The 21,876-nt window shown below is 37.0% G+C and overlaps 1 protein-coding gene across 1 annotated transcript in view; it reads left to right on the top strand.

Moving 5' to 3' along the window:
* The window catches only part of LOC122814113 (extracellular calcium-sensing receptor-like), a 103,986-nt gene extending 89,045 nt beyond the window's left edge, over positions 1-14,941 (top strand). The window contains exon 7 of the mRNA XM_044086727.1: positions 14,028-14,941. Coding sequence (XP_043942662.1) covers positions 14,028-14,941 — 914 coding nt within the window. The remainder of the gene's footprint in view (positions 1-14,027) is intronic.
* The last annotated feature ends 6,935 nt before the right edge of the window (positions 14,942-21,876 follow it).

Below are 21,876 nucleotides of genomic sequence, written 5' to 3'. Positions count from 1 at the left end.
ACGATCTCTTTCTTTCCTCATATGCACATTCTCATCAATAAACCAAAGGCACATCTGAATGAGTCTTATGTGAGAGGTAGGGACTGATATAGACACTTTGATGATACATGTAACACATGCAACATGTTTGTTGTAAGTTATGAATTGGCCCATTTATATTGAAAAGCCTTAATGGTCTGTGTTGTCTGATCTAATGACTTTGGAAGTAGTTGACTCTTTTCAAAAGAGTTTGCATAATTTCTGAGGTTGCTCGCAAAAAATATAAACGTGTGTGTGTGTGTGTGTGTGTGTGTGTGTGTGTGTGTGTGTGTGTGTGTGTGTGTGTGTGTGAGATTGTGCACATGTTTGGGTGGATGGGATTGTACACATGTTTGGGTGGATGGGTGCTCTCTATTTTACTTTATTACACATTCATTAAAGATCCTACAGCTATTTGCTAAGCAAGAAGAAGTTAAAAAATCTGAAGATGTTATTTGTTTATTATGAAATGAGCAGTCAGATGTCTGTAATGTAACTGTGTGTTCAATGTTAGTTTAGTCTGTTGTTTAATCCATGTTTAGTGAATAATTCAGACACAGTCAAGTCAATGTTGGAAATTTCATAAAAGAGACAAAGCACTAATTGCATGTGCATCAAACAGTTCTAAGTGCAACTACAAAGCCAGAGTGTACTCGACAGTTAACTTTATGCTTTACCACAAGCCTCATAGAATGCAGTACAGCTGTTTATGCAATACCATGTCTTATTGTATACTTAATTATTATTGTCATTATGAACACACAGATGATGATTTATTGGCCTGTGTAACAAATCACTTTAAATTGAATGAGGCAAGCTTGCTACCTTTGGCAATATTGTTTACAACTGGCTCTTAAAAGGGTTCCTGCATGATCTGGAACAGCAGAACATAGGTATAAGCCAGATAGCTGTACTGTTCCAAAATTGTTTGTAGAGTGCTTGTAAGGCATGATACATGTTTAGCTTTATGTCTGGGCCTTACAAAAAGAACACCAAATGTAACAGTGCATGTACTTTCAAAGGTTAAATACAGATGCACAACATCTCTTTCGCTAAGGTCGATCTATACAAAATAGGAAAAATCATAAACAGGAGAAAGGCCTTCACAACCTCACTTTGTCTGAGATGTACTTTTCTTTTGGGCTAAATGATATTGCAGTAGTATTGCCATGTTCTTTGGTTCATGGTAATAACATCCAAGATCATGAAATATTATTACTATGGATGACACAGTCAGTGCAAGTAGGTGTTACAAGTGGTGTGCTTGACAGAGGTTATCTTGTTTCTATATTAACATATTTATCCAGATGTTACATAAGCCAGTCTGGACTGTGCATTATGTAGTCAACAGCAAACCACAAAGAAGAGGCATTTCAGAGAAATACGTCAATTATTTTTTGAAACTATTCCAAGAGAAAACTTCTGCTCAGGATGTGAAAAAGCAGAGCTTGACTTTAACCTCATGTGTAAGTCTGTCACCAGGTCTCAGAGATGCAGACAGTTGTTAATGAATGTATTATGCTGAGGTGCAATTTGTATTATTATTATTATTATTATTATTATTATTATTATTATTATTATTATTATTATTATTATTATTATTATTATTATTATTATTAAGGTTTAGGAAGAAGAGCTCCAACATATTTCAACATTTAAAACACAAATTGATACCACACAAATTTAACTCAAATTGTTATACAGCGTTGATATACAATATGCACGTAACAATCCAATATTCAGTAGTAATAAGGACTTGTGTCATATACATAGCAATGTTAGGATGCATAGTGATCATCATCGACAAAGGTATTTACAGTACATATCATATTACCTCACAAATAGCCTGTAATATTTAGATGATAGACAGAATGAAGGAAGGAGAAAGACTGGAAAGTTGAGGTGGGGGGTTAGAGAAGGATATGGAATAATCAGAACATAAAATGAAAGGAGTGGAAGAAGCATAAATATTTAAAGGAAATTAGATGCTAAGATCTGTACATGTTTCTGAGAACAACAGAAGGGGAGAAATATCTGATTAGAAGAAGCATGACCAACTGAGAGAAATGGAATGAAAACAATAAAATAAAATATCCGATTAAATGTTGAATGACCCAGTAGCTATAATGACATAAGGTTGCTGATATGTTAGGTCACTTCACAATTACAAGAAGATGTTAGGTGAGCTTTGACTATTTTAGATTTATTTTTTTTCAGACTGTCTCAGGCCACATGACAGTTTGTTAAAGTACTTCAACACAAAACAGTAAGTATTTATCTGTATTGTCCTTTAAGCATCTTTTCTCATCATTCAGATGTTCACATGCACATTATAATATTGTCATAATATGTAATAATATCTACATTATATTATATTATATTAATTATACTATTACACTGCTATGCAGCTATATATGAATCTCACTGATTTTTAACATTGTTCTACTATGAATTTGCTTTCAATGTGCAATTGGGAAATATTATCAATGCAATTGTAAATCTATGCTTTTGCTACTATTTGTTAATACGCTAATTCAGTATTATGCTATCTCACTAGAAAATTATTGTAATGTTTTTCTCTTTTGTGTACTTTGTCTTTTTTGTATTGATCTATGTAGCTTTTCTCCCTGGGCCACGACTGAAAATTAATTTGCTTTTGCTGACCCAGTCAGACTATCCCAATAAACAAATGCAAATAAATTATAAATACAATAAAATAAACAAGTTATAACTAATAGATAGAATACATTGCAAAATGTTGTCATCTGAACCTGTTTCCAAATGGTATTCTATGCACAGAGATAATCAATACTGGAAAAATAGCATACTGACAGAAATTCTCCACACTGCTCTATACGTGCACCTCACATGTCCTGTGCTCAGGCAAGAAACAAGATCTGCTTACATAGACGCAAATCCTTCTCTGAATTTCATTTTGTCAAAATCTATCAAAGAAAACTGCACCAATCAAAAGTGCAAACTCTACTTATTTCAAGAGTATTAGGATGTGGAAGCAAGAGATTCTCTGGTTTGATTCTTGGCTGGATCACCTTTTGTGTGGAGTCTGCATGTCCTCCCTGCAGTTGAGTAAGTTTTAAAGACAAGCAGGTAGGGTGTGTGTGTGTGTGTGTGTGTGTGTGTGTGTGTGTGTGTGTGTGTGTGTGTGTGTGTGTGTGTGTGTGTGTGTGTGTGTGTGTTAATGTGACTTTTGTGAATGTTGGGAGCCAGACTGGCAACTCAAAACAGTAAAAACTCCACTGCCAATCAATCTGTGGACCAGTAATTCACTATGGTGACTCCTAATGGGAGAAGTCTAAAGACATTGCTTTTGCAAGGTGTGGAAGTAATAATTAATGTAGGTGGGTGGAGAGGCAATTCATGCGATACCCGCTGTGAGTGATTATTTCTTGCAGTATGCTTAGGCTTTTAAGTAACTGCAATCTGTCAAACGATTGCAGAATTGCATTTATTTATTTGTTTATGTTTATTTTTATTCTGATCCTCCCCTGGTGACAGTAAAGTTTCCTGTCCATTTGGATGACTTGTTCCACTTAAAGATGAGCCCTAGATCCTCTTCATTTTCTTCTCGTGGTTAGTGTCAAACAAAAGAAATGCTGGTGGTTTGCCTGTAAAGCTGAGATTGTCTGCTTAGGCTCTTGTTCTTTGCCACTGTGCACAGCCAGTAGCCAACCCCGTTAGTCATGCAGTGGGCCTCTTTGAGATCACTTTGTCTACTTTCTTGAGTAAATTAACCACTCTGTAGGTCCTACCCCTTGACGTAAGTATTTCTACATGGTGATAGTCTTCAATGGGAATTCTTGCTTGGACATTATGTTCTAGAAATATACAACTCCTGTCTAATCGAAGTGAGCAGGCATTGCCTCATCATAGCCTACATTAGCTCCAACAGTGCCCAGACCACTAACTGAATTGAGACCACATAGGTCAAAATCAGGAACCTATCTCTTTACACCACAGAAATGGCATCTTGCAGATTGTCGTATGCTGTTCAACTCAGTGCAATTCATTAATATTTGGTCTAGGGGGTTGAGATAAACTACTTACAGTATCTCACAAATGCAATATACAGAATCACAGAAAACAAAACACCTACAGTCATTTGTTGTTCAGCCTTGAGTAAATATGATTAACTGGTTCAAGTTTTTGTGGTGTGTGTCTATAGCTATAAAAACTGACAAGTAATTCTGGAAAATCAGCTCTTTCTAAATTTGATTTATTTCTTTATTGCTTGTTGAACTAAGCAGACCCATTTTTATTGCAGGCCCGGAGAAAAATGTTCCAGCAAAACAGAATAAAGATAGTACATCTATTTGAAATCATGACAATATTTTAAAAGTAAAGCACGTATAATGTCACATTTGCAGAAAATATATAATTGTAACACAACTTAAAATTCTAAGAGAAGTTAAAAAACTTTATCAGATCACTCTGCAAATATACACTGTTAGAGGTGCATCAGTATAACATAGCCCTGTTAGAGAAGAAAGACACTGTCAAAAAGATGGTGACCTTATGTATCCCTACATTATAGGGATAGTTATTCTAATAATACAGTTTGTTGTAAAAGATAGGGTCTCATTTTCTATAGTCCCAACCTCATCATGAAGCTAGTTCAATTCCTTGTCAAAGGACAGCTAAACAGCCCATTATTAAATACAATTTTATTCTTGGTAACAGCTAGTAGCAATGCTTTTGAAGAATGAAGTCTCCTGACATGGTTCTATGAGCATAAAGATCTGCTAATGGCAGTGGTGAAGAAGCATAAATTACAATATAAAGTGTGGCAGCTTCAGTTTAGCAGTTAATTCTGACCTGCCAAGTTTTCTCAAAGATAGCAGTACTAAAACAATGAGTGAGAAGGTCACACATACAAATTCATCTGTAAAACTGATAATGGACATCAGCTGGGTATAACAGTCCTGTGTTTCTTATGCTTAGTCAAACACTCTGCTTGTGTTATGCTGATGAGGTCATAACACGGCCAAAATATGCATATCTACAGCTAGTGAGGTTTGGCTTTATTGGCCTGAAATTGTCCATTAAAAAGACAAAACAAGTCATGGGCATTCAGAATTGCCAATTAGCTGAAACACCTGATGTTCATAAGGGTCATTTGCATATATCCCATGTGCCTCTGATACAAGAGGTTTGGGTGGTCACTCACTGGTAGTTTAAATATAGCAGTACTCTTATCTGTTGGATATGATTAGGAGTTTTGCAGTTTTTGGTTAGCCTGAAAATTATGTAAAGAAAAATATATAGGCCTCATTCCTGTAGAACATAACATCCATCATCTAAGTAAATGGTTATATGATTCCCAAGTTGTACTTAGTGGCTGGAGATCTGTATTGTATAATGGTAGGTCTATGCCACCAGTAACTAGTAATGAAAATTATGTCAGCTGAAGCACAGCTAACCAGCTCAGAATGTTACATCATACAGAATATCTTACCTGTGAAGCAACTTTCATCCTTGTGAAGGTTAGTCTACCCATGTTATATAGGCCCACCTATCAGACCGTGGATCGAAGAGTCAATGACTATGATAACAACGATATGGAGGATGCCATTGTAGTGAATACCATTTTGTCATTAATACTGTTTGTGATTACAGGCACTCAGGTTTTATATGGTGAAACACTGATACAAGTAAGTCAATATATGTGGTATTTACTCAAAGAGGTACTTTCAACACAGAAGTAGTATGTCAGTGATGGGAAGGTGGTGTTAAAACAATGCACACAGAAAGGACAGGTCATTGCAGACATGTGGGTAGATCAGAAGAGGCTCAATCTGCATACATATCGGCTGGCTGCCCTGCGCCAGCGCCGCAGTTAGCAGGGCCTGTAGCAGTATTGGTGCAGGTAGACCAGGATGGGGGCACCTGGGTTGTGAGTGGGGCGCCGTGGAGCCCTTTTGCCTAGGGCACCAGCTGAGCTAAGGCCGCTGCTGTCTGTATACATAAGAACCATGCCAATGACAGATGAAACAGCAAGTGAGGTACATCTAACAGGTAAAACAGGAATGGATGGAGCTGAGGCAGACATGTTGCAATGATGCAGGGACCAAAATTAAGGAAACAGACAAACTCCACAAAGGAGAGAGAGAAGGGGAAGCAACTCGTATGCATATGTCAGATATCACCCAAGCACAGTCAACAAGCAGTAAACCATAGTAGTAGTCATTTAGTAAACCATGAACTACACATCACTAGCTGCATTACCTCTGCTGTTATAAAAAGGAGAAGTACAGAAAGTGTAATGGCCACTGCATGATGTAGGCCACTTCAAGATGCAAAGGGTGAGCAATAATGCTTCTACACAACAGCCGCAGCTATGAGCTTCTTTGCACATCAGTTAATGGCCATGCACTGGATCACTGTGCAGCAACTGTGATGCAGATATCACCAGATATAATGTTAACTGACAAATGCAGCTACTATAGATCAGCCCACATCAAACAGAAACTCATGGGTAAGCTACACTATGAGGAATCAGTTTGGTTGCCATGGCTTCTGCCACTTAACTAAGTGTGCATATGCTGCAAATTGAGAATAAAGAAGGAATACAGCTAGTAAAACTTTGTGGTGTCTGCAGGGGTTGTTCATCTTCCCAAAATAACAAATTGCTAATGCAATATCGAGAAAGGTAGGTTATGATTAGTGCTGTTAAAAACCCAAATATCTGCAGTAGGTGACCTCAAGGGCATAGTGGCATATTCTTGATGGTGACTTTGTCACACATGGAACTGTATAGTATAGTGTGGCCAAAGATTCACACCTTTATTTAGTGACACAGCCAAATGACATTTCTACGCTGTTTTCTGGTCTCTGCAACCTACATGAATTGGATTGTGAACCAGAACTGCGTGCAAGTTAATGTACAGTATACAATGACAGGACACCGAGCATCAGGTGCTCCAAGTGACAGCATAAAGTTTCTCTCCATAAAAGTGAAATGGCCATGTCTATTTGGACAAATCATATGGTGGCAAACACAACAGGCAGGACATTTTCAATTGTCTGGTATGGACATGTCTACTTGTTCCACAATGTAGGCATTTTCTTTGTTAGTTTATCTTCTGCCAGTTGAGTATCCAACCCCCGCCCCCACTGTGGAAAGTGCCTTTCAAGAACTTAATTAGTCCTACCTAGCAGTAAGACATTGTATTTGGGAAATTATCTATAGAGAAGGATAAAAAGTATACAATTAAAAAGACTGCCTAGACATGGCTATCCTGGTGAGTGGGTAAGCTCTTCAGCCATGTGTTCTCACATATCAAAAATTCTACTTTGGGATGATGTAACCTGATAGCAATTTTGCATAAGACAGAAATGTGGAGTTTGAATTTTATGCATGTAGGAGAGAATATCACCAGTGCCCTTGATCTAATGTGCCAATTGCCCTCCTCCCCACCAAGGGGAAGATATAGCTAGACTAGCTGCTTAACACATTCAAGCCCAGAAAACACTGTTACATTTATTTAGTTTATCTATCTATCTATCTATCTATCTATCTATCTATCTATCTATCTATCTATCTATCTATCTACCTTATGTATTTATTTATTTTAAGTTTGTTAAACAAGTTTGAGCACTGCTACATGACCCTTTTCAGTCTCTTCCTGGGCCACATCACAGTATAAAATATATAAATATGTAATATAATCAACACAGGTATATAAACAAGTACAACAGCACAATATTCACAAATTGGCACATAGGAAACACATTTGACAATGTAGTACAAGTTAACTATGTGTCATCAAATACAATGAGAATAAGCCTATACCACAACACTAAAAGCATCAGGAAATTATGCACATGATGCATTTCTTGACCATTGTTTGTAAAACACTTGCATTTGAAATTCATTTGTAGAAAATCATTCAATTGCTTCTTAAATTGTTTAAGGTCTAGGATGATGGTAATCTCTGCTGGAAGATTATTCTTGAATAAAGATTTCTCTTCGATGGGTATGGAAAATGGAGGTTGTATTAGCTTGGGCCTGTAGCACTGTGTATTTTATAAAAGGATTACTGTACCACAAGTCCAGTAGCCAGAAGGGATCCATATTTGTTATTTGTCACTCAGGCAGAAGATTAGTGTACTCAGTACTTAGGCTGAACCTCTGAAGATGGAGAGCCATCTGGCTTTGAAAATAGTATTATAATGATGTTCTGCAGAACTGAATAAGTTCATAAATTGCAGAATTTTATTTCCACTGTTTGGAGTGTGAGGTTATTGTGTCCTGACAATGCAGCAACTAAGATCAATCCATATTTTAAGACTCAGACAGAAAAGGAGTTAAAATGAATTTGCAATTACAAGCCAATAAATATCCAGAATGGAATAAATCATATTACATTAAAACCATTATTGAAATCTCGTCACTTAAAGCATTGATTTTTGGGATCTATTTGCTGAGACCAGTGAATGATTGCTTCATGTAATGTGGTTCTTTAAACAGCAGTCTGTTATTCTAAGTATAATTTATGGCTATGCAGTATTTAAATGGCTTCTGTAAGGTTGAGAGGTATGATTAATTGCCATTTCTTATGGTAGTATTTTATGAATTATTTTATTTGGTTTAGTTATAGGGGTGTAACTAATAATGTGGTTAGTTTATGCTTAGAATATTTTGTTTTTTATTGGTTTGTTGAACATAAAGTGTGACCAATAGTTACCATCCTGTAATACAGTCTCTATCATTTTAGGACAAGAGGTATAACCAAAGATAGTTTAAATGTCACGGCCAGGTTATATTTAGAATTTTTTTTCAGTGGCTCATTGCACAAGAGTTGCGACCAATAGTGTCTTATATAACAGTCTCTTTTAGTCTGTGATGAGAGCTGCAACCAGTGATAAGTCTTCCTATATATTTAAATTGGTTATTCTCAGATATGAGTAATCAAAAACACAGTCAGGTTATATTTAGAAGGCTTTGCCTTTTATTGGCTTGTTACATGTGAGATTTGACCGATATCTTCTGCTTTAAATGACAGTCTTTGTTGGTCTAGAGTAAGATGTGTAACCAATGTCAGATCTTCCTATATTCTCCAATTGGCCATTTTTAGATAGGAGTAATCAGATTGGTTTATCTGATTTCATGAGTGAACAGAATGTTTAATGTTACTGTTTTATTTTAATTATGTGTTCTGGACAATGCTTTCTATTAGTATAGGTTAAGTTTCTTTATTAGATTGTATTTGTGATAGGTCTGAAGAAGCAGTTATTAACCTGAAAGTGCTTACCTTTTTGTTATTAAAGCTTGCTATGTTTTTACTCAGCCTTTGTGGTCGATTCTGTTGTTACAATATTCAACCTTCTGTAACAGTACACTAGCAGCAATGAATCAGCCAGCTTTAAGAGTTACTAGGTTAATTTATAAGCAAAAAACACACCAAATCCAAGGAAGAATCAGTCAGAACCAGACGGAAAAAGATATATATATACCACGTTGAGTGAAATACAGCTCTTCGGCTCTCAAACCACATGATTCCAAAAATTGAAATGTGTCCAGAAATGTTATATATTCAAGTGGGCCACGTGAGGGTTTTAGTTCTGATGAAGATTTGTATTTGAACAAAGGGAAAGCACGCTCAACTTGCATTACTTTGTGTTGTTTTTTGAGCCATACAGGCTGGTTTTAACTGTCAATAAAGTGGCTTACACACTCACCAGGATAGCTATGTCTATCCCATCTCTGTTAGAAATGCTACAGCTAAAGAAATCCCAATCCCTCCACATCACATGCTCCAGAGATCTCAAAATCATTACCACAATCAAGAGAACACGCTGGAGGGACAGGTTCCTCACCCAGGGACTGTCCATGCTCTGGAAAAGACGTCCCATACATGTCAAGCAGAGCACCTCACTGTCCCTCTTCAAGAGAAATCTTGATGAGTGGATGGGTAATAGAAAGTTCACCCCGGGGATCACTCTAGTGGATCTACTTGTAGAGGCACTGGGAACTAATGCTGGGCAGCACAATGCCAGGGCTCTTCTGTGGGGCTATGCTTGTAAAGGCTTCAGGGCAATTACCCTAGAACGCACCTATGAACCTACAGACCTATCCTTCAATCTCACCAACTGGTCCTGTAGAAGCTCAAATAAGCCTTTCCTCTCATCCACTTCAAACCACAAGAAAATCAAAATGTTCCCTATCCCATCTGGCTTATCATTCGCAAGCATCACAGATCTTCCACAAAGCTATACAAAGCCACCTATAAACCATACTTCCCCTCACCTACTAACAAAAAAAAATCATTCAAATAATGAACTGACTTACACCCCAGATTATCCTACTTCCAAATCCACTTTTCAAAAGTAGCACAAGCCACTGCACAACCTATCAGCTTTGCCATGTCAAAATAAAACTTCTCTTGCAAGGTCATGATTAATTTGTGTCAGTCCTGCTCTCTGATTGGCAAGAGATGGAAAACTGAGTCAGTATCTAGCTTAACCATCCTAAAATTGATGAAAGGCCATGCAATCTCAACCTCATCATCCAAGGACACTTAATGAACCTTAACTGAGCCACTGCCCACATAACCATTCACTGACTCATCTGTCAGAAAAAAATGGTGTAATAGCTAAATTTCCCCTGGCTTCTTTTAAGGTACCAAACCTAAAAGTGATGCCCTATACAAACTAAAAGAAGACTCAGAATGAGGACCCATGACCCTACCCTTAGCAGTCTCCTTTGCCAACAAACTCTGGAGCACCCTTTCTCTACTTTTAACTGACTTTAGGTTCTTACATACATGATTACTGTCCCCCCACCTTTGACTGAATAGACCCCCCAAGTAAAACTCACTTAACTCCTTTTATACAATCCAGACAGGGTAATTCTGTAGACAAGCTATCAGAACTTCAACTCTAATAGGATAATGAGTTAGCTACTCTCCCACCTCCACCTCTCCCATGAAAGGGGCAAAGACATCTATCTGTCCTAGTATTCTCTTGACCCTTCTCATTTAACCCTCCCCACTCCATTCAACCCACCCTGCTACCCCTACCCTACCATTCACACTCCACTAATCCCCCCTTTCACCCATTCTGAACCATTTGTCACCTGGGGAACAGATTCCCTTCCTTGCACCAAAATCTCACACCACTTTGCACCCCCCCCCCACAGTAAGCATATGTATGAGTGAACCTACACACTGCTCAAACATGTATCCTGGCATCAAACACCCAGCAAACATTCAAAGTATCTGCCCCAACTACTTGTGGCCCTTTGGGTACCACCAGTGACTTCTCTATTGTGGTACTCAACCATTTATCCACATGCCTACAATCCCGCCTGAAGGAGCTGTCCACTGCCTTAAGACTCCTGAATGCCTTAATGCCTGGTTATACCACATCCATGCACTACCATTACATCTACTTTATAGTCAGAAATATGCCAAAAGCAAGAAAGCCTGCTCTGGCTGCTTCTCAGTATATACTGCCATAAAATAAACAAAACCCAGCACTCAGTCATCCTACAATCTAGCCCAAACTACACTTGCATACAATTTCTCAAGGAAGCCAAGGCCACCCTGAAGTCTTTAGAAGCTGGCACTTCTGCATGTATAACCTGTCTGCATCAAGCAAATCAAATAAATCTATGAAATCCGCTACCATATCTTTTTCTAAACTACAAGCATAGTGAGCAATGTACTTAAAACCTTATGCCCCACCTACTTTCCCTCAGTTGTCCTACCTGACAAATCCTTGCCTGTATTGGAGAAGCCTGTCCTACCCCTATGTCACCTGGTTGCTTCACTGGAAACTGAACTAAACTGTTCCCTGGTTACAAAATACCCAGGTCTACCACAGACATGTGCTGCTGCCCATGAACTGCTAGATCACCACAGTACATAAAAGTAGATGTAAATTGTAAACAGACTCTTCCTTCTACATTAAGCTCATCCAACAGTCCCCTCAAATATCATTCTGACACATTCTCACCCACCCAAAATTCCCCATTCTCTGGAACAGGTTGTGAAACCACTGAACTCCTTTCCTCACCTTCTATCATCTTCTGAGACCACTCTTCTCCCCTCTACGGACATTCCTACAATGCTCCAATGGATTCTTGCTAGTTCCTCCTCCACCATCTGCTCTGCCTCAGCTGCTCAGCCTCTGCATCTTGGGATGTTGAGGCCACCTGTTGGAAGAATCTGGCTGCCTGAGATTGGATTTCCTCCCACCTCTTTCTCAAGTCTTCCATGGATGCCATCCTACAAAGTAAAAATAAATATACATGGTATTGATCCCCAGAAGCATTATTCACCCTGATGCTATCACACACACACACACACACACACACACACACACACACACACACACACACACATATATATATATATATATATATATATATATATATATATATATATATATATATATATATATGCCTCCTTTCTAACTAAATTAAATAGTTCATTGTATACATCCAATAGACTGATTATCCAAAAACCAATCACTGTGACCAACCAAAGCATCTGACTATAAGAATGTTTCCTGTTTATTTTTATTTTTCATATCTACTATATATATATATATATATATATATATATATATATATATTTATATCTATCTATCTATACATATATATGGGATCCGTGCAGATGTTTGAAGTTTCACTTCTTCAAACCTACTTCACTGAGTCCACTTGTTCGAAGTAGTGAAACTTCAAACATTGACTTCAGCAGTCACACTACAGTGCAGAATGGGAATATTCCCTTTTCCCCACTGTAGTGCGATCATGGAGTTGGTATATTTAAGTAGGGGGTGGGGGGTGCAAGGGGGGCTTGCCCCCCTGCAAAAACATGTTTTAGTGTTATTTTTTTCTTTTTTTGGGGTCGCCCGGGGAACTACACTTCAGCGAAAGTGCACTTTCATTGAAGTGAACTTTCAGTGAAGTGTGGGTCTCCTGCTCTATTTCGAAGAAGTGTTCTTTTGATGTAGAGCAGTAGACCCATATGTATAGATGGGTCTACTTTCATTCACTGAAAACACATTTCACTGAATATCAATTCACCTTCAAGAAGTCGCTGAAAACTCAAATTACTGAAAACTCATTTCACCGAATCACATTTCACTGAATGTTAAGTACTGTTGGGCAAATAAAACGTATATGCCCTTTTCCCCACTGTAGTGAGATCCTGTTGTTAGTATATTTAGTTGGGGGGTGTGAGTACTGTGTACCCCATTATTTTTTCACAAAATGTTATCATTTTCAGAATCCCTGTGTATGATTTAGAATCTCCTCCTACAAGGTTGCAATAATTAGAGAAAAGTTGAAAGCAGATTTCAGTTAGCATCCTTCAGACACTCCTTTCACCCTCATATGATCACTCTCTTATAGCTTCATCTTTTATGGATGATGGAGAAACTCTAATGTTTAATCACAGGTAGAAATGCTTGTTTGTTAAGTATACCCTAATGAAAACATTGAGGTTATACTGGTTGTACACATTTATACATGTATTATATCACTACACAGCTAGAAACGTATAGCTGAAAAAAAGTACAGTCAGAATCACTTTTTTCAACATTATCGTTCAGAAAGACTGGGGAATGGTGCAGAATCAGGAAAGGCACAGCCTGTGAAAGAGAAACAGAAGGAGGATGATAACTTCTGACACACTAAAGAACATGCTGTTTTGCAATGGAAAATTTTATAGAAAACCTTGTGGCCAGTTACCACACTGTATTTTGTCATAACTGATACAGGGAAACTGAAAAATATAGTTGTTCTAAAGTGCTTGTCAGCAGACATAAGTTATGCATTGAATTGATGTCCCCTTTGACCCTAGCCTGTTGTGTATAATTTGACTAGTAATGGAAGGGAGTAATGAGTGCAACCATTTAAGGATCTTAAGCTAAAAGAAAATCATTTTTTCATGTTAACTGGTAGGCCTGCCATGTTCACACAATATTTTAGTTAACTGTACAGACACAGTGGACTGAAATGTGTTATTTTTTTTCTCCATCAGATAGCAATGACTGCATAATTTGTCCAGATGACGAGTGGCCAATATATGGACAAGACAAATGCATTCCGAAACTTGTTGAGTTTTTGTCTTACAAGGAAGAACTGGGGGCATCATTAGCTACTCTCAGCGTCTTCTTTACTGCCCTCACTGCTTCTGTTCTATGTGTCTTTATAAAGTTCAGAGAAACTCCAGTTATCAAGGCCAACAACCGTGACCTCAGTTATCTGCTATTGCTTGGTCTTTTTCTCTGCTTCCTCTGTTCCTTGTTATTTATTGGTCGTCCTGAAAGAGTGACCTGCCTAATACGTCAAGTTGCATTTGGTGTCATTTTTACTTTAAGTGTCTCTTGCATAATAGCAAAAACAATCACGGTCATTGTTGCTTTCACTGCTACCAACCCCAACAGCTCCATGAAGAAGTGGGTTGGGCCTAAGACACCGAGTTTACTGATTCTCCTTTGTTCACTAGGTCAGATTGTAATATGCATCGCCTGGCTTTCTGCACAACCACCTTTTCAAAATAACAATATGAAAATAAAACTTGGAAAAATTATAATTGAATGCCAAGAAGGATCATCAGTAGCATTTGCTTGCATGCTGGGATATATGGGATTCTTGGCAATACTGTGTTTTGTTATAGCATTCCTGGCAAGGAAGCTGCCAGATACCTTTAATGAAACCCAGATGATCACCACTAGTATGTATATTTTCCTAAGTGTATGGACATCTTTCATCCCTGCATACTTGAGCACACAGGGAAAATACATGGTCGCTGTGGAAGTGTTTGCTATCTTGGCTTCGAGTGCAGGTTTATTGTTCTCAATATTCATCCCTAAATGCTATGTTGTGTTGCTAAGGCCTGAGAAGAACACCAGGACACATATAACTGGGAAGGCAAACAGACATGCAGTATAATTCAATTACCTACTAGATCTTACAAGAAGGTATGACTGTTTTACTGTGTTATAACATGATGGACTTTGAGAGGCCATTTCCTGGATTCCTTGCATGTTCATCTGTTGAAGAAGATGACCAGAATAGGAATGGTGTGATATTCACCATTAAGTGAAATACACTGGTGTTATTTAAAGTTAGATGTCTGTTTAGGAAAAAAAACTTTTCATCTTTCAGTCATAGTTGTGTAGAAAAGCAATTTTTTTAAGTTAATAAGTTTTATTGCTGCCCATGCCTAATGCATTGTCAAACTTGTGGGGGAGTTGAACAGGGTTGCTGCAGTTCTAAATGCGTTTCTGTCATCTAGGAGTTAATGTTATGAAAACATATAAAAAATATTATGGATCTTCATGTCATGTGAGCTCCATGCTGAATCATGGCTGGCTGGGCACTAGTGCCTGAACTATAATTGTTAACAACCTACACATTTCACAGCAACTAACTGTCTTCATGTTACTGCATATGATAAGCTATTCAGCTGACATTTATCAAGTTTTGGATTTAGTTTCTTATTTCCAAATTCCTGCATGGGATTTGTTCTCAGTTTATCAGAAACATTGTACTTACTTTATGCATTACTGAACACAACCTGTAGGAAGATTCACATTTTAACATCACTGGGAAAACTGGATATGTAAAGTGTATCTCACTAACTGTGATAGTCTAACTGAAGTTAATTTTCCTGTGCATTTATTTACTTATTTATTTATTATTTATTTAACATTTATTTACTGGGAAAATCTGACTGGACACAGGTCCTTTTTATTGGAGGCCAGGAAAGAAAAGCTCCATAAGTAACAGTAAATTTTAATGCACACATTACAATAATCAATAAAGTATAAAGTAAACAAAATGTAGTATACATAAGAAAATACAAATCTGTTGCATCTTGACAACAAAACCTAGGCTTTGAACACAGCTAGTAGTATTTGTAAAGTATGACTTATGTCAAGATATAAGGTTAAGACAGGTTGGTAGGAATAAAGGATTAAACACTGGAGAAGAAGTTGGATATGGTTGGGGTATACTGTGATTTATCACAGCATTTATGAGGGGTTAGTACAGGAGCATAGCCACTTATTTTTTAGATAAGCTTTAAGTGATGGCTTAAAGTGGTTAGTGGATGAGATTGAGAGAATGGAGTTAGCAAGAGAGTTCCATATATGAGATATATAGCTGGACAATTAAGATTCTCCTGCAGTGTAGTTGACCTTGGAGATGGTAAGTAAGTTCTAATTGTTAGATTCAAGTGGTCTGCTGGAACTGTAAGGAAGGATGAGATTTTGTGATGCAGGGGTTCTGGTTGGTTGTGTTACAATTTTGTGAGTTTGAGAAAGTTGGTTGTAAAGAATAATGTTGGGAAGCTCAAGCCAGTCTAGTATCCTTAAAGCTGTATAATGATGTGTTCTATATGGGCAGTCAGATGCAAACTTAGCAATTTTATTATAACATGCTTCTAGCTTAGATAAGTCAGTTTTTCTAAGATTAGTTAAAATTGGAGAGGCATATAGTAGACTGGAGAGCAGATGGGTTTGTGCTAATATAATTTTGTCCATTTTGGTCAGGAACGTTTTGTGCCTGTATAGACTTTCAAGTTTCTTATGGACTTTTTTATTGTTAGGGAGACATGTAAGTCAAATTTTAGGTTATTGTCTATTTCCACTCCAAGAAGCTTTGTATGGGTTGTCAGGGAGATCACAGTATTATCTTTGGCGATTATGTTAAATGTTGGGCATGAGATAGATCTCTTGTTAGGTTGGAAGAGTAATAATTTAGTTTTGTTTGGTTTCAGGATTAGATGGGTATTGGCTAACCATGTTTCATCAGAAGTGAAAGATTCCTGTGTTTGAGAATGAAGAGTTGATAGAGAAGTGGTAGCACAGATAAGTGTTGAATCATCTGCATACTGTATTATAGAACCATGTGGAGTAGCTGTGTGTAGATTATTAGTAAAGAGGGAGAAAAGGAGAGGGCCTAAGATAGATCCTTGGGGGACACCAATGGAAAAAAGAAGCCATGGATTTAGGTCACCTTGCCAAAGAACAGGTTGTTGACGGACAGATAAATAGTTATGAAACTAAGCTGTGGCAGATAGTGAGAAGGATAGTTCAGTTAGTACATCTATTAGTTTTGAATGGGAAACCATATCAAAAGCTTTTGATAGGTCTAGAAAGATGGCAGATACAAAGTTGCAGTTATTCCTGTAATGGTTTACGGTATTAATGAAGGAAAAGAGAGCTGTAGTGGTACTATGTGATGGGCGAAACCCATGCTGAGTGTTTGAGAGAAAGTTATTTGTTAGTAAGAATTTCATGACCTGGAGATGAATACACCTTTCGAGTAGCTTAGAAAGAGTTGAAAGAACAGCAATTGAATGATAGTTTGTCAGTTCTGTGGAAGGTCTCCCTTTATGAAGTGGGATTATATGGGAAATCTTTGACAGTTGAGGGACCTTATTTTCGAGAATGGATCTATTTATAAGGATTGATACTGGGAAGGTTATAGATTCAACTGCAATTCTGAGGTATTCACTGGGTCACTTAGTTTCTGTCCACCAGGTAAGCTCACAAAGTCTAGCCTCATTTTGAAGTATGACCAAGTATATATAGTAGACAAAACTAAAGTGTAGCAGCATATTAATGTCTTTTACATTTAGTAATTAGGTAGATCACCTGGTCACGTTTACTTTTTCAACCATAACCCAAGCCTAAAGATGAAACAAGATGTTATACAGAATGATCCAGTAAAATAAATCTGCTGGAGTTCAAAACTGAGGCACAAATCACAAGAATACTGAAGCAATAAACTAATTTAGAGTAGAATATTTTAAAGTGTAAGAAGCAATATCTTCAGATCATGGTTTGCCTTATGTATGACCTATGCCAGAAATCAAAGAAACAACCATAAAATAATATAAAGTATACCATGCAACCAGCAGACTGAGGCAATAACATAAGGCTTAGTCACAGACCACAGGAATATGGATGAAATAATATGATTTAGAGCAGAATATCTTATTGGATTGCAAGATGCACTTGTGAAGAATTAACATAAATAAACTACAATGGAAAAATAACATTGACCATATCATTAACTAAGAATGCGTATGGATTTGCATTTATATTTTTTGTGGATGTTTATTTTTTTTGAATTTTGTCCTGAAAGCTGTAAATTCAGACATAAAGCTTATATATAAGAGGAGCAAGTTATATGTCATTAGACTGCTTTTTGAAGGAGATATTGGTTGTAATTAGCCTTCAGTGTTATAAAGGGAAAAAGTCCTGCTGATGGATCATTAGAAATTTGGTCTCAGACAGCCCCAATATCTTTTAATCAGCAGTTTGAAAGTTAGATAATTTAAGAGTTGTGTTCCCTTGGAAGTCACTGGTCACGTTTACTTTTTCAACCATAACCTAAGCCTAAAGATGAAACAAGATGCTATACAAAGTGAGCAGGCTATTACATTTCAGTGATGCTCTTGCTAGATGGCTAAAAAACGAAACCTTAGAATCTTGATTTCTGTCCACCAGATTAATGATTTATTTTGAGCTGAGGTTAGGGCAATAACAGAAAAGCCATATTCTAGACAAAGCATGACACTGATGACTATAACTTTTCTTATTTTGATTAAAGGTAGGTAGGAGGACTTAAAAGATTTTTAGTTGCTTTAGTATGTTTTTTTCTATGAGATTTATATAGTGAAGAAGTTAAGAAACTGATCTAGCCACACACCTTAGTATTTTTGTTTGATATCTGTGGGCTGTGTTTTGGGCAGTGGGTATTTAATAGTGAGCTGAGTGCTTGTAGTGATCTTTGGGACAGTACTCATTAGTACAACTACCAATTCTGACTACTTTAATTAATGGTTGCGGCAAGCTAATAAAGTAGCTAGCAAACTGAAAACTTTCTGTAGGGCATATTGCAATTTTCCTGCTTTCTTTTTTTACTTTTTTATTTAAATTCGTTAACTGGGGTAGAGCACTACTCTACATGGTCTGTTTTCAAACCCTGCAGAACTACATACATAAAACAGGACTATATTAGATTGTCAAAACGGCATTACAGCGAATGCCATTTCAACGACACATAAAGAGCGAAGTACCAAAACAGCAAAAGCTCAGGTAAGCATTTTTTTCTTAGGGAAAAGAATTGCTTGGCCTGAGCTATGACATTGCCCTTTACCCCACTGTAGTGCGATCTCAGAGTTGGTATATTTAGTTAAGGGGGGTGTGGGGGCACAGCAACCTACTTTGAAATGTTTTTAGTGGTGTGTTTTGTGTTGCTAGTCTACTGATTTTTTTTCCCTAGGAAAACAATCGGTGACCTGGGGTTTCGCTGCTTTGGTATTTCGTTCTTTATGTGTCGTTGAAACGGCATTTACTGTAATGCCATTTTGACAATCTAATATAGACCCCCTAAAACAGAATACTTAAACAACTATAATTTTAATAAACAGTAACACAGTAGTTAACAAAACAGTAAATAAAAATTCACCTAAAATAACAATAATATGAAGTAAGTATCACATCTATGAAACTTAAGCTCTCAGAAGACTGTCACTCCCTGGGAGATGATGAGAGTTTAATAGAATTATATCATCTGCATAAAGTTTCAGGTTATAAATGTCTACAGTTAGGTCGTTGATAGATGGAGAGGACAAAAGAGTCTAAGCACAGACCCTTGAGGTACTACACCTAAAGGTGGAACTTTGAGGGCTGTTATTGCCTGAGGCAACTTGTTACATCTATTAGGCAATCTTTTTTTTTTTAAGTTCTTGGTGGTGCAGCGGTAGCATTGTAGCCTCACAGCAAGAGGTTCTCCCATTCAATTCTCAGCTGGAGCTCATTCTGTGTGGAGTCTGCATGTCCTCCCCATGGTCAAGTGGCGTTTGAAAGACATGCGTGAATGGGTGTGCTTTAGTTGAAGGTTGGACATCGGGCTGGCACCTCGGCACCATAAAAATCGACTGCCAATTATTAGCAGACCAGAGTTCCACTGTGGCAACCCCTAACCGGGAAAAGCTGAAAGAAAAACAACAAACATTGCATTTTTTAAAACAGGAAAACATTCAACACATTCACAAGATAAGAAATAACTTAAGAACAAATAAAAATATGTACAGAGTCCATGACAAAATAAACATTGTACAAACCCATTAAAACTTATCTAATAAATCTTTAAGCTTTAGCCATGACAAATATTTATTAGTAATAATCGATGTTCTAATATAAGCAGTTTGCAATTGTATATTACATACAGATTTGCTAAACCAATAAATTAATTAAATGAGAGGTTGTATTTTACTTTTCTAATTTATTTTTTGAAACAATGTATGACTTCATCTCAGAATTTATATTTCAAAACTTGAGTAATGGAAGTACATGATCAGCTGTAACAAAATTGTCCTCAACAAAGACTGTGCCAGAAATGCATCCCTTTTCTATATTCAGCAAAAATAGCACAATAAAGTAACATGGAGTAGTCATTGTATTATAATTAGATCTGAAGCCATCTTATTTGTCAGGCAAAATATAATTGGTGTTCACTTTTTTAATCATCTGCATATAACTGACTGTCCAGTGACTTAACAAATATATTTAATAGGTCTAGAGTTTTTGAAAGTGGCTGGAGAGGGAATATTGGGGATGGTTGTTATTATGGCTTATTTGAAACTGAATGGGATGAAGCCTAAAGATGAAGACAACTGATACTGGTTTTGCTAGACTGGATCTACCAGTCCTAAGGACCGAAGGAAGCAGTACTTAATAATCTAGGGAGTACTGGTAGCCTATGCTTTCACGTAGTTCATCTGCTAGAAAGGTGTTTCTAGTATTCAGATTGGCTGTGTATTTTGAGAGGGTAGGGGTGATATTGTTGTACTGAGGCTGTTGTTTTTAAAGGATTAGCAGTAACTGCAGCTAGTTATGAAAAACTGTAGCTGTCCATTTTTTGAAGATGGATTTCAAACATAAAAATGGGTGTACTGAGTCATGTACAGCTTTCAGGAATCACTTTGAATTATGTAGAAAATTTGTTTTGTGTCCCTTAATGATTCTGTTTTGGCCTTCTTAACTCATTATATATGACATCTTCAGATCAAGACAGTGGCTGAATTTTACATTGTTAAGTTCATCAGCTTTCTTATGCTGCTAGGCCTTCTCTTAAAGGTTCAGTTACCTTACAGGTGTGTTATTAAACAAGTGTTTCTCTTAGTTCTAATTCTTCTTTGATATGTGAATACTAATCTGTCCTTAACTAGAGATAGTTGGTTGTACAACGAGTGTTCTATCCTTACACACAGTGTAGGTATGCTTGAAGTTGGCAGGTGCATTCCTTTTATGTTAACTGAGGGGAGTTTAGTATTGTTTTTCTTTAATTTCTTTCTTTCATTTTTAAATTCTTTTATTTTCAAAATTTGAAGAGGACTAAAAGACAAAAACATTGAAAAAGTAACATTTAACACTTGATTAAATCCAAGTACATGCATATAAACATTCATAGTTGAAATACAATTAATTCAAGATACATGAGAGTGATAGCATTTTGACATTACCTTTTTTATATACCAGTATAGCCAGATTAAAATGTAGATAATATTTAAACTGGTACTGCCAAATAAGAATGAGTTGCAAGTTTAAAAGTAACAGGTTGACTCATGTTTTATTTTTGAAAGAGAAGAGAAGAGAGAAACTGACAAAGAATAGTAAAATGGAAGTTGGCTAGGATGATACTCAAGATAGCAAGATTATCTGACTGCTGTTAATGTTGTAAGTCAGTCTGTTGGCATTGCTTACATGTAAAACATCTCTTGGTTAGTGAGCTTGTATCCTTAGGGGTTGGGTGGGGTGAAGATAGGTGTCTATGAGGGATGCATCCCAAAAGTGTTGAGACATCTA

This window comes from Protopterus annectens, chromosome 10.part0, assembly GCF_019279795.1.
Source record: "Protopterus annectens isolate FY-2018-M chromosome 10.part0, PAN1.0, whole genome shotgun sequence".
NCBI classification, from domain to species: domain Eukaryota; kingdom Metazoa; phylum Chordata; order Ceratodontiformes; family Protopteridae; genus Protopterus; species Protopterus annectens.
This window is presented reverse-complemented; position numbering and strand designations above follow the sequence as displayed.